Here is a 14,241-nt window from a genome sequence, read left to right as displayed (position 1 = left end):
GGTTTTCTTAATTTCTCGCATTCTTACCGGCGTTAATCTTGAAGAAGTTAGGTATATTTCTGTTACATCCTTAGATTAAAGGTTAACCTGGAATTAGTCTATGAAAATAGCATGGATTGATATCCATCTTGCATTAAATGATGCGGATCTGTTGAAAAAAAAAACCCATTTGTCTTTAACATTTATCTCAGAAAATAAAAATTAAAAAATAAAATCCTCCCACCCGCGGCCGCCCCATACTTTTTGCTGACCCTGGATGATAATCTACTAATTAAGTTGAATTGGCCTTACAGTGCTTTATTTTGATAATTTTACAGATATAAGATCTTATGTCATTCTGTCATTTAATTTCAATTTAATTTCATTTTAATTGTGTTTTATTGTTGCATTCCTTGTCTTGCCCTTGGTTTTTTTTTCTTTATTTCGATGTTTTCTGCCACACTCAACATTTTTTCAGTTATATGGTGGTGCCCAGTTTTTATTGGTGGAAGAGAGAACCCAGATACAATGTACCTGGGAAGAGACCACCGACATTCCGAAAGTAAACTGGGAAACTTTCCCACTTGCCGGCGCAAGCGGGATTGGAACCCGCGCCGACAGAGGTGAGAGGCCGTGTGATTTTGAGCGCAATGCTCTAACCACTCGGCCACGGAGGCCCCTCTTGTCCTTGTAAAGCACGCCTTAGAGTAATTTGTTTTATATAAGGTGCTATGAATATTATCATTATCATAATGTGCATCTATAATCACAGCATTTTGTATCTTGGTACCTTTGACAATCTCTGTTAGAGTGACAACTCTATGTAACACAAAAGCGGACCGCTCTATGTAACACAAAAGAAATACATGTTTTGTACCCAAACAGTCTGAAACCTATCACTTACCATAACACTAATATGAAATAATGGAACTACTGGTACAACATTTTGGAACTTTTCAGAAAAAGAAAATACAAAAATTAAGCATCACTTGGGCAACTCTTGATTACAATTTACTGATGGCTGAAGACGATTCATTTCTGCTACAAAAATATCTGCCTGATCTAGAGATTATTTTTCAGAATGTTGCAAGCAAATATCCTTGTACCAAAAAATATGAGATATTAGATAACATATGAAGCGAAGATACCCCCTCCTTCTTGAAAAAAAGTACTTTTCCCATTATTATTACATACAAACCTTGTTATTTTTACATGCAAACTTTAAGATTGATTTCATTGGTTGGTCAAATTTTGCAGTACAGTAGTGGTGAATGGTAGTAGAAATGTAATGTTGAACCTATGAATTGAATTCATGTACTGAGTATATTGAAAAATAACCACCCTCCTCCCTCTTGAAAATGTAATTATCTAATTATCATTACAAGCAAAGACTGATTTTAATGACTGGTCACTATGAATTGAATTTCTGTACAATACAGAGAGTACTGGGGGATATAACATCCCTCCCCCTTTCCCCCTTCCCCAATTTTAAAGTTTGGGCAGAACTACTATTTCTGCTTGTCAAGAATTTTCAGACAGTTGTGAAGTCGACATTTTCTCCATCTGCCATCCCACCCCCGATCTATGCTATCCCATATCTGATAGTTATGTTTGCTTGTTTACTGAAAAGTTGCCCAAGTTTACACAGAAAATGCGATCTCAATGGATGTACTAAATTACTAAATAAGAAAACCACAAGGGAAACGAAGAGGAAATAATGGTTCCAATATTCCAAATATATTCAATATGCTAAAAACATATGCCGGCATACATATCAATGTAAACTATTGGTAAGAATGTGTCAGTGTAATAGTTATTTCAGCAATAATTTTAGCAGTTTTTTTTTTTAAAGGATATTAATCTCTAGATATTTGTTGAATTTCCTAAGAATCTTAGTGAGGGACTACAGTGTATATACAATGTGACACACAGATTTCATCTTATAGCATGAGTTGCCACACAGCTAGAACAAAAGCACAACATGTTGTTAGTCAAAACATATATTCTCTCAAAACTGAAATGCACACAGTGGTAAGTTTCTATGGTAGAATGGTTAGAACACAGACAGACAGACAGAAAGACCATGTGCTTCATTTGTACAAAACATTACCTGATTCTTTGTCTGCAGGCAAATGTAAAGCATATAAACAATCAATGCACCCTCATATGGAAGTTGCTGCAACCATGGTAAAAATAAAATGGTCATCTCTGGCAGTAAATCAAAGGCTTTGAGGATATGAGCAAGGGCAAATTTTGAACTATGTCCACAAACAAGTAGGCAGCATTTGTCAAAATTTAAAATGAAACAAAGGATTAACAGGCATAAACATTCCAAGGCCAACTAAAGGCTGCATGTACACCTCTGCTGATATGATACTACTGCCTACAAATAGTGTTTTGAACTCATCCATATCATCACTTAAGAATTATACCGACAAAAACAAAAGTAAAACGAGGTCTTTTCAATGTTAGATCTTCTGTGACCACATGGTCAGGGGAGCCCACAGTCTGCATGGGCATACTCGACCTACCTGCACTGACAGTGATGGCTTCAACAAACTGTTCCCTCCAGGAGGAGGTTCCCACAACCAATGAGACGTTGGCTTTCTTCAACAATTTGTCCACCACATTCTGTAATGTGAAAATACACCAGTTTTGAGATACTCTTATCAGTCAAAACTTAAAGAAGTCCTTCAAATGATAAAGACAATAATCACTAAAATTTTGGCTCCATTCTGAAACCAAATCCTTTCCCCCTAAGATCGTGAAATTTACAATTTTGGACTACCTACTCCTTCTAAATATCCATTTAGTTTCAAATTAGTATCAATAGCATTAAAGAAAATATCATTTACATGTTTTACACATGTATATACACTATATATACCAAGTTTGAACCCACCCTGGAGTCCGAACTTCTACCCCGTGGGTCATGAAATTTAACTCTCTGCTCTACATCACTATGCACTTAGTTTTCTTAAAGATATGTAGTTGTAGAGAAGATTTTTGAAAAATGGTCAATTTTTGGCAGTTTTCACGCCACCCCTGGGACCCCAGGAGTCCTAAAATTTACAATTTAGGTCCTCCTTGTCCCAAAGATGCTTCATACCAAATTTAAAAGGAATTGAAATACATGTAGTAGTTATCAAGAAGAAGTTAAAAATGTTCTATTGTTCACACATTTATTAAGTGACCATTTTGGCCCCACCCTGATACCAAAACCCTTACCCCTGGGATCATCAAATTTACAATTTTGGTAAAGAACTACCGGCCTGTTCTTTATAAATATCTATTTAGCATCAATAGCACTAAAGATGTTATTTAAGTGTTTTACATATAAACAATATATACCAAGTTTGTCCCCGCCCCGGGGATCATGAAATTTACAATTTTGGTAGAGGTCTTCCTGCTCTTCATCATGATGCATTTAGTATGCATTTAGATTTTATACAGTATCAGCAAACTTATATATAAATACTATATTCTAAGTTTGACCCCAACTTGGGGTCAGAACCCATAACCCTGGGATCATGAAATTTACAATTTTGGTAAAGGACTACCTGCTCTTTCTTATCCCGGGGATCATGAAATTTATAATTTTGATAGAGGCCTTCCTGCCCTAAATCATGTTGCGTTTAGTTACTAATTTCTTACAAATGTACGGTTCTAACAGATGATTTTTGAAAATTGGTAAATTTTTGGCAGTTTTTGCCCCACCAGTAATCCTGAAATTTGTGCCCCCTTAGTTCCAAAGATGCTTCATATCTTTGAAAAGAATTGGAATGATAGTAATCAAGAAGTTAAAAATTTCTATTGTTCACACATTTAATACCGGTAACTGACCATTTTGGTCCCACTCTGATACCAAAACCCCTACCCCTAGGATTATCAAATTTACAATTTTAGTAAAGGACTACTTGCTCTTTCTAAATATCCATTTAGCTTCAATTTAATATCAATAGCACTAAAGAAAATGTTATTGAAGAGTTTTACACATAAACACTATATAACAAGTTTGGCCCCACCCTGGGGTCAGCACCCCTACCCCGGGGGTCATGAAATTTACAATTTTGGTAGAGGCCTTCCTGCTCTACATCACTATGCATTTAGTTTTTCTTACACATGAGTGGTTCAAGAGAAGATTTTTGAAAATTGGTCAATTTTTGGTAGTTTTTGCTAGGGCCCCAGAGGTGCAGGAGTCCTGAAAATTATAATAATAGATTAAGCAGAGAAGATTAAAGCAATATTCACCAACACATTATTTTCTCTGGATTCAAAAAGCAGGACATCTATTTAAATTGTGTATATGAGGAGCTCGTTTCTATGCATCCATCTCGCTCTCTGCCACTACCAAAAGTCCCGATTGGTCAATTTTTGGCAGTTTTTGCCTTGTCCCTATCGCCCCAGGGGTGCAGGAGTCCTAATATTTATAATTTATGTCCCCCTTGTCCCATAGATGCTTCATACCAAATTTGAAAAGAATTGGGAAAACATTAATGCACCACGATGGACGACAACCAATTGCAATAGGTCACCTGAGTAAACTCAGGTGACCTAATTATGTCTGTATATGCTTCTAACCAACATTGCCTGATTGGACCAGAGATCGCCTTCAGGAATTATCAAAATATACAACAACAGGATTAATTTCCTCAAAATGGCTGCACACTCATCAAATTCTCGATGAAAAATTTCTGCTTTTCAACATATCTTGCAATGCAACAACCTAAAGTCATGTGATTTTTATTTTGATGGAATAATTTCTGTGTCTGACAACTTAAGACAAGAAGCCCATGGGCCACATCGCTCACCTGAGTCACCTTGGCCCATATCTGAAGACTTTCCATATATATTTGCATGCAAGACCTTAGTCCCTATTGTGGCCCCAACCTACCCCTGGAGGCCATGATTTTTACAAACTTGAATCTGCACTATGTCAGAAAGCTTGTCAACTTCTTTGGCCCAATGGTTCTTGAGAGGAAGATTTTTAAAGATTTTCCCTATATACTGCTATGTAAAATTTTGATCCCCTATTGTGGCCCTAACCTACCCCTGGGGGCCATGAATTGAACAAACTTGAATCTGCACTATGTCAGGAAGCTTTCATGTAAATCTCAGCTCTTCTGGCTCATTGGTTCTTGAGAAGATTTTAAAAGATTTTCCCTATATATTTCTATCTAAAACTTTGATCCCCTATTGTGGCCCCATCCTACCCCCCTGGGGCCATGATTTGCTATGTCAGGAAACTTTAATGCAAATGTCAACTCCTCTGGCCCAGTGGTTCTTAAGAAGATTTTTAAATGACCCTACCCTAATTTGCATTTTGGGATTATCTCCCCTTTGAAGGGGGCATGGCCCTTTATTTGAACAAACTTGAAAACCCTTCACCCAAGGATGCTTTTGGCCAAATTTGGTTGAAATTGACCCAGTGGTGCTGGCGAAGAAGATGAAAATGTGAAAAGTTTACAACTACGACAGACAACGGACAAAGGGGTATAGCGAACTTGGTATGCAATTTCGCCTACATAATTACCTTTTTCTTGAATATCATTTTTTACAAATATTCTGCTATACAATGTCAGTTTATACTTGTGTTAACCCAAATTACTTAATAAAGATATTGATATGTTGATAGTATCTTTATTTGATAAGCGTAAACATCACCGTGATTATATAGTAGATGTAATGTAATGGGCATAAAAATTGCAAACTGTTGCAAAAGGCCACCTTAAACCAGAAATAAAACACTGAAATTGTTTTACTTGATTATGACGGTATATAAGTCCGTTTGAGGAAATTTGGTTTAAGGTGGCCCTCTTGTTGAAAATGGATAAAATATGAAAAAATCGTTCTCAAAATTTACCTTGAGATTTAGCAGCCTGTCAAACGTTAAACCTTTAACCTCGCATGCCTGTGTGGCCTAGTGGTTTAGGTGCTTGGTAATCTTACACTTAAACCATACATTCCGAGTTCAAGTCCAATATTTTCCCAGTCTTTTTTTTTTTTTTTTGCTTTTCATTTTTGTTGGGGGGGATCGTTTTCTTGAGGTGGGTGTTTTAAATGTGATACATATATTATAACAAATACATGTATTAGTCATTTTCATCATAACTTCTAATATTTGCAAATTACGACTTAAAGAAGGGGAATTTATTCTGAGATCATTGTAGTTCCGTTTGTTTACACTAACGTGTTCCTGTGTGCACAGGATTTTCAAACCGTAATGTGGCTGACGAAAAGTTAAACAAATACTACAAGAAAAAGGACACAAATGCACAGCATGTAATAAGTAAAAATAGGCCAAGGGAGGAAAAGAACTGTTATACAGTTTGACTTCTCAAAAGAAAATATAAAAACTCATGTAGCAATTGTCATACGATATTTAGGCAAAGTTAAACACTCGAATTATCAACCAAAGGCAACTGATGACATCTATTAAAGGTGCTGCAGTCATGTCAGAACAGTGAGTTAAGTAATGCCATATGTAAAAGGGTTGTTGTGTAATATGAATGCACAGGTCTATGAAAATATTGTACTGTTCATCATTCCAAATAGGGAAATGGTTTATTAAGTAAAGAACGACTCATATAAATGTCAGTAATGCTAAACTGTGGCAGTTATTTATCTTGGTTAACGAAACATCAAAAACGTTGGCCTTATATATTTAAATATAACACGCCAGTCTATTATTGGAAACCGGTGTTTTCCATTTAGATTTCTGAGTCGGCCGTATCGTTAGCAAATGCACTATACCTCTTTTGATCAGAAAAGCTCACTTCAGCCTCTGGTTCAGGTGAGCTAAAAAGTGCTCACAAGATCAACTGGTAAATTCCGCTTTTAACTGAGTATCATTATACCGCATGATATATTATGTGACAGAATTTTTTTTTCAATTTTCAAGCCCTGAGCTAGTAATGGAATTATAGTGCATTTCAAGTTTTGGACCACTTAATATCTGATATCACCAGTCTTCACACAATGGTTGACCTCCCCTAAAAGCACTGACCTTGAACTCATAACTTTCTTGGATGTGCACACTGAGCATTTGGATGTCACCCAGGCGTGGTCTGGCCATCTCTGACAAGTGCTCTTCCTCTTGTGTTTCAGAATCTCGTCTCCCTAGTAACCAAGAATAATGGTGGCGATGAATATCACATTAAAAAACACAAATGACTGAGATTTTTTTTTTTTTTTTTTTTTTTACAAAACTTTGAAGAAAACTTAATGTTCCATAAGTGAAGACTGTATCAATTTCCTTTACCAAAAAAACCCCTCCATTTATTTTTTTAGCTATCTAATGGGTATGCAATTTATAATGGAATGAAAATAAATTGAATTTCAGTCATAAACCAGGAAATCGATATTGTCTTTGCCTTGATTATATTTGCCAGGTTTGATCACAATCCTTGTTATTTATTTGTATTTAAATTACAGTTCTATATTGAGGTTCAATAAGGAATCACACAATTGTTGCTGATGTAGGAAAATATTTTACTGGAATGCAAGGTGAAGATAACGAACAGTGATCAATCTCATAACTCCTACAAGCTGGAATCTAATACAATCATGTAACACAATAATTTGCTCTAAGAAGGTCTGTTATATTGTTATAATAAATCACTCCAGACTCTGTAAAATGTAATTCTCAACTCCAAAATCTATGGTACTTAATTAGTAAAAATAAATTCTTACACATCTTCTAGAAATTTCACTCCCTGAATTAATAATCAAGCTGGAAAAAAAACTAGTATATATTCCACTATAATTAATACTAAATACAAGCTTTAAACTGAAAATATACAAAAGGCAAAGGAATACACATCATTCTCTGTGTATAATCAAAATGTGTGTAAAAATGCAGCTCTCAATTTAAAAACAAATGAAAATACAAACGTTGTTCATTGCTACCATTATAAATTGTTATTGCAGGCATGCATTAAACAGATGGCTCCTCTGTTTGCCGTCAACTGTATATAGCCAAACACCTACTGAAACCAGAACATACTCTTCAACAGTGAATTCGTTAAAATAAATGTACATACAAACACAATACAATGTAGTACATTTAATACTTATCTCGCTCTGGTTCACCCTCACCCTCCTCACTCTCTAAAATTTAATTGGTTATTTATAGAATAAGAAAGATAGCAGTGCTTCTCTACCCTTAATAATGAGAGAGGTGCTTTGATTCATGCTAAGGATTGATTTGTTTGAAGTAGTTCTGTGGAATTCTAAAGTAAAGTATTATTGCAAAAACTGGGCTGCATTGATAAAAGCTATATGCTCAGTTATAAAGCTGTCACTGTCATAGAAGTTTTCATTAATGCATTGCTCACAACTTCTTTAAGATATCATTTTTTCTTTCCCTGTTGAAACATCCATTATCAGGCAATGAATATGAAGGTGTTCAGTATTAAAAATTATTCCTATCCCAGACTATGAAAATTGAATTCACAGAACACGAGTATCAAACAAAAAGAAATTTTATCAATCATCATGATACAATGAATGATCAATCATGACTACAAATATATCTTAAAGAGTCCCATTTTACTAAAAGAACTCAAAACTGACTCATAAAATTTGTAACACATATTATTTCAAACAATTTTTTGTAACTTCAGATGCCATTTTAATATAACTTTATAGAAGTATTAAAAACGAATAAAAGTTTAAGTTTTGGTTTTTGTTTCAAGTTCTTTCATGTAAAGAGTCTAGCAGCTTATGATTATATATAAATTTTACTGTATTCAGTCCATAGCATATATTGTATAGCAGGTTTTTTGGTGGGATTTTGGCCCATTTTGGCGATAGGTTCCAAATCGCCGAAATAATAATCCCAAATAGCTCTTCGAATATCAAAATAGAGGATTATACAATTTTCAGATCAGCAAAAATATTGATGGATTATCGTTATCTCTTCATTTGACCAAATTTTACACTCGTGAAAAATACCCACTATAAATATATGTACATATACAGTATTCAGTCATGATGCAAAATGGAATGCAAGTGCACATGAGTAAAAAATGCCATAAAACAAACATGATAGATGCATCTACAAATTCTCTTAAAATCTTTCTCCCCAAGATTCTTTAGTGGTCCAAGGCTTCCCATTAAACTGTCCAGCACTGAGGTCAGCCAGATGAAATGTATTTTGGTACATTAACAAAAAATCTATTAAGATATTTACAGACAGTAAAATCAGTTAAACAGTACTCTTCTGAGAGAACATTATGGAAGGCCTATGGACCATAATGCTCACCTGAATTACAGAAGTCTGCTACACTAATACTGGTCCAGCTACAAGCCAAACCTTCCATTGGACAACTGATTACAAAGCTCCAGTTGCTTGCATGTCATTTTGTGAAACTACAATATGCAATTTCCGAGTTGCCCAATAGTTATTTCCCTTTGATGAACTCTTACACACGGTGAGGCGCAAAATGTTTTTGTATTCACGCAGTGGGTACAAATGCTTATCTCTGCATTCCAATATTGCCTAAAGAATGATTACCAGACGACATGTAAGCACCCAAACTGCAGGGACACACAAATTCAGTAAGTTTATGAGTATTTGATAATAAAATAGTTCAAACAAAACATTAATCACCAGGGTTCAAAATCAACTTTTTCAAGCACTACTCCGTATGGACTATGTTCACTAGTCCGCAAAGCATTTCACTAGTCCGTCCAGTACATCATAAAATGATCTTCATTTTATTCAATGGTATTTAATCAAACCAAACACATCACAGTTGCAAACAATTCAATTTCTGACACCTACAGAAGAAAGAGAGACCACCATATTTTATTCCGCATTCAAGATCTTCAGAGGCATACAATATTAACCTCCAAGTTAATCCTTTTATAAATGTCCATAAGTGCGTTCGAGATCGACGTTCCTGTTGTTTTGGTGCTTAGATCTTAAGAGTCACAGGAGTTCGAAATTTTATCAATAAAGTCAAAACAATTCACTCGATTGACCAAGTCATGAGCTATAGTGTTATGAACTACTGTGTTAGAGTCGCGAATGACGAGAACATGTGCGTACAAACGTGCATGTTCTCAGACCACACCACTTGCAATTCTTGCACCTAAAACACGTTCTCGTGATGTGTACTCGGCGTTTGGAATCGGCAGGAATTTGACAATTTGGGCACGTTCGAAGAATGGCAGTCTCGGACGCACTCCATGTGTTTGGAAGATCAGGCTGTCATAGTCATGCAAACACTTGACCATGCAGGTAATCAACCATAAGTTCAAACATCTAAGAGACTCAGACAAATCTTGCTAAAAATCTTTACCAATCAAGATTGATTTCCGGATTTTCACTAGTCCGTATGGACTAGTGCTATAGAGAGTTCACTAGTCCGACACGTTTTTTACTATAGTCTCGGACTTACGGACATGAGTTAATTTCAAACCCTGATCACTATACCTTTCTTTGTTAAAAGTATCACTCTTGTAGAAGATCAAGGAAATAAATAATTTCATATTTAATTTAATGGCCTAATTCAAACAAAATATTCTTGATATGTTCAGTTTAATGTATACCAATGGCTGATATATATAAACAAAATTTACGCTTTCATAACTTTTATCCTTATTTACATGGCCATTCTATACTGTATGTATACATTTTGTACCCACCAAAGCGTTCAATAGAATACTGAACGTACCTCCATCACAAAAGAGCTGACATCTTGGAATTTGTGAATTATTTATAGTCCTAGGACAGATTCTGACAGCTTCATCCCGCAGAATCTCTACTCACTCTGACCCTCAGACAATCTACATGTATAGATGTTTAATCAAAGCTTTATCCTTGCATGCAGGTCTTGTAAAAGGACCCAGTCCCAAATGAAATGGACTGTTTTTTCCCAAATTCTGATTGAAAATTTCCCAAAATATCAGCTCACACGCATAGTAAATATGGTATCTTCATGTGATGTTACATAAAATCTGCAACATCTTGGGAAAGAGTTGTCTAATACAGTGTATAAAGTTTGCTTATCTATACAAAATATAAACACTTACTGACATACGTCAAGCCCCCCATTTTATTTACAGAATACCGTTAACTTTTATTTATATCCAGCATCAAAATTGGAGCATGTGTACCAAGTTAATCAAGATGTAATAAATGATTGCATTTTGTCTTTCTACCTACAATGCATTATTTTTTTGTCTTAGCAATTTCCCCAAAATAGCAGTTTTTCGATGTAAAATTCCCAACTGAAACGGTACCAGACCCTGTACCAAAAAGGGTCCATTAAGTCCTGGTTTAAGTACTATTAAAAGTATACTATACGTGGACCTATTTTGGCAAATCTAAAATTCAACACTATCACAGATTATGTAGTATTTTCTGTGTATGATAATGGATAAAATAAAGATTTTCTTATTTTACTCATGCAGCAACAGTCAAAGGTGCTTAGATTTGAAGCTGGTGCCTTAGCTCTTATGGCCCAGTGAACAGGATGGCATGGTTTCAACAAATCTGAATCCTCAGTACATGAATATGTTACACATTATTTAAGTACACAAGGTGTTGAGGAGAGTTTAACATTTTTTCTGACGTACTTCTATGCACAATCTTTGACCTTCTAGAGAGGCTAAGTGCTGGTCCCAGAGGTCATTGTTTGAACAAAATTGATTCCAGGACCCCGGGTCACAATAGGGATTCAAGTTGAATATTAGTTTGACAAATTGTAGCCTTGTAGTTCTTAAGAAGAAAGATTACTTATAAAAGTTTAAAGTACATTCTATGTAGTCTCTCTCTCTCTCTCTCTCTCTCTCTCTCTCTCTCTCTCTCTCTCTCTCTCTCTCTCTCTCTCTCTCTCTATATATATATATATATAGGTTCATGACTAAAATGAGAATATAGTATTTAATTTGCAAGATTTTTCCAATATACATGCATAGAATATATATAGAATTTAAACCTCATTAAACTCCGGATATAAATGTTTATATAATCGAATTTACCCAAACTACATCAGGCTGCTTCCTCATTTACAGACAATCTGTAATACTTGTGCTTCATTAAGATGAATATGTCTATGTAAATTAATCTCGTGGCCCTGACCTGACAGGGATCATGTTTTGACCTAGTAAATTGAATCTCATTATATGAGCCTACTTGCATATTAATCTGATCAAATTGCAGACATGAGCTGTTGAGAAGAAAATTTCTGGATACTTTCCCTATAGTTTCTATATGTACATCACTGATGCCCTGTCTTGTTCCTGATGAATGCATCTAGCAAAATCTGGTTAGAATTATACAAGCAGTTCTTGAGGAGTCAAAAATGTCTTAAACACAAAGACAAATTGCAGACAAATTTAAATTACAAAAGCTCACTTGAGTATCAAGGAGGAATAACACACCAGAGAAATCTAATATGGATGGAAAGTGAAGGATATGTACTTGGGCTATAACGGATATACCTGAAATAACCAAAAGCCTCGGGTCATGTTGTCAGTGTTCGGGTCATGTTGTCAGTGTTCGGGTCATGTTGTCAGTGTTCGGGTCATGTTGTCAGTGTTCGGGTCATGTTGTCAGTGTTCGAGTTAGGTTTGGTTCCATTTTGCTGGAATTCGGTTCAGTTTTTATGTTAGAATCATTATTAGAAATCCGTTTAAACAACATGGCATCAAAATCTAAAGTGTGGATGCATTTTGATTTATTGTTAAATGATTGGCATCATGATAACAGCTATGTAAGATCTATCAAACTTGCCACAGTATCAGCTTCAACAATGACAAAGCATTTATATCGAAAGCATGGAAAGGAAACAAGTACCATGTATGTGAATTTAAGTCTGAACTGAGTCCAAGTTGGCGAGTAATTATTGTAATTAAATACAAATAAAGTTTTTTAGTTTTAACTTGTATATCAAAATTTTAAAACAGCAAGTATATAGTCCCAAACTGAAATACCCAAACCCAAATTAAAGAATTATGAACCAACCCGACTCAAAATTTTTTGGAACATAGCCAAAATGTACAATAATATAATTTTGAAAAGGAAAAATTTCAAATTTACCCTATTTAGTTAAAAAATGCAGTTTTAGTAGAAAGTAATTGGGAAAAAAATTAAAACCCATACTAGACTCAAATGCAAGAAGTCGACACAATTGTCCACAAAGCTACCCAGCTAGGTGATTAGATTTAAAAGAAATATTGCTGATATTTATATTTTCATTCAAGTTTCAAAAAGAAGTAAGCCATTAGTATGATGTATTATTCTTCCTTCAGCTAACAAGCTAATATAAACATTTTACATATGTATGACAAATAATGAACAAATCTGGATCAGAAACAAGAGGCCCACAGACCTTATCGGTCACCTGAATACTAGTGAAAAAGTATCACTACTTCTATGGGCTATGAAATCTAGAAAAAAATTCCTGTTCTGAATATCTAAGCTAAATTCTAATGTTCAGCAACAGTATAAAACAAGATGTGTTCTTAAAACTTCACTGCCCTCAAAAGTGCATACACTGATGAAAGGCTTTAAATAATAGGTGTATTAACATTAAAACATCAAAATATACGACTAATTTGGACTCATCCTACAGTCATACCCTGGGTTATGAAATTCACCAATTTTTGTACATCCTTTTCTGCTATTTCTAAGTATGCACTTAGATTTTATACAGTATCAGCAAACTTACACATAAATACTATATATAATACTAAGTTTGGCCCCACCCTGGGGTCAAAACCCTTACTCTGGGGAAAATCAAATTTACAATTTTGGTAAAAGACTACCTGCTTTATCCATTTAGTTTCAATTTAGTATCAAAAGCACTAAAGAAAATGTTATTTAAGTGTTTTACACATAAACACTATATAACAAGTTTGGCCCCGCCTTGGGGTCAGAACCCCTACCCTGGGGATCATGAAATTTTGGAACAGGCTTTCCTGCTCTACATCACTATGCATTTAGTTTTTCTTACGTGTAAGGTCATTGAGAAGAAGATTTTTGAAAATTTGCAGTTTTTGCCCTGCCCCATAGACCCCAGGGGTGCAGGAATCCTGAAATTTACAATTTATGTTCCCTTTCTTCCAAATATGTTTCATACCAAATTTGAAAAGAATTGGAAAGATAGTTATCAAGAAGTTAAAAATGTTTATTGTTCACACATTTCATAACTACCATTTGGCCCCACCCTGATACCAAAACCCCTACCCCTGGGATCATCAAATTTACAATTTTGGTAAAAGACTACCTATTCTTTCTAAATATCTATT

The 14,241-nt window shown here is 35.0% G+C and overlaps 1 protein-coding gene across 6 annotated transcripts in view; it reads right to left on the bottom strand.

The window, feature by feature from the left end:
• The window catches only part of LOC125649193 (sodium/calcium exchanger 3-like), a 76,936-nt gene that overhangs the window by 21,287 nt on the left and 41,408 nt on the right, over positions 1-14,241 (bottom strand). For 2 of the 6 annotated variants that reach the window (XM_048876481.2, XM_048876482.2), the window contains exons 4-7: positions 8,056-8,088; positions 6,986-7,101; positions 2,511-2,610; positions 2,090-2,101 (exon numbers count right to left, since the gene is read on the bottom strand). In XM_048876481.2, coding sequence (XP_048732438.1) covers positions 2,090-2,101; positions 2,511-2,610; positions 6,986-7,101; positions 8,056-8,088 — 261 coding nt within the window. The remainder of the gene's footprint in view (positions 1-2,089; positions 2,102-2,510; positions 2,611-6,985; positions 7,102-8,055; positions 8,089-14,241) is intronic. The other 4 variants (XM_048876484.2, XM_056166592.1, XM_048876483.2 and 1 more) reach the window with 3 other exon arrangements.

Source organism: Ostrea edulis, chromosome 5 (assembly GCF_947568905.1).
Source record: "Ostrea edulis chromosome 5, xbOstEdul1.1, whole genome shotgun sequence".
Classification (NCBI taxonomy): Eukaryota; Metazoa; Mollusca; class Bivalvia; order Ostreida; family Ostreidae; genus Ostrea; species Ostrea edulis.
This window is presented reverse-complemented; position numbering and strand designations above follow the sequence as displayed.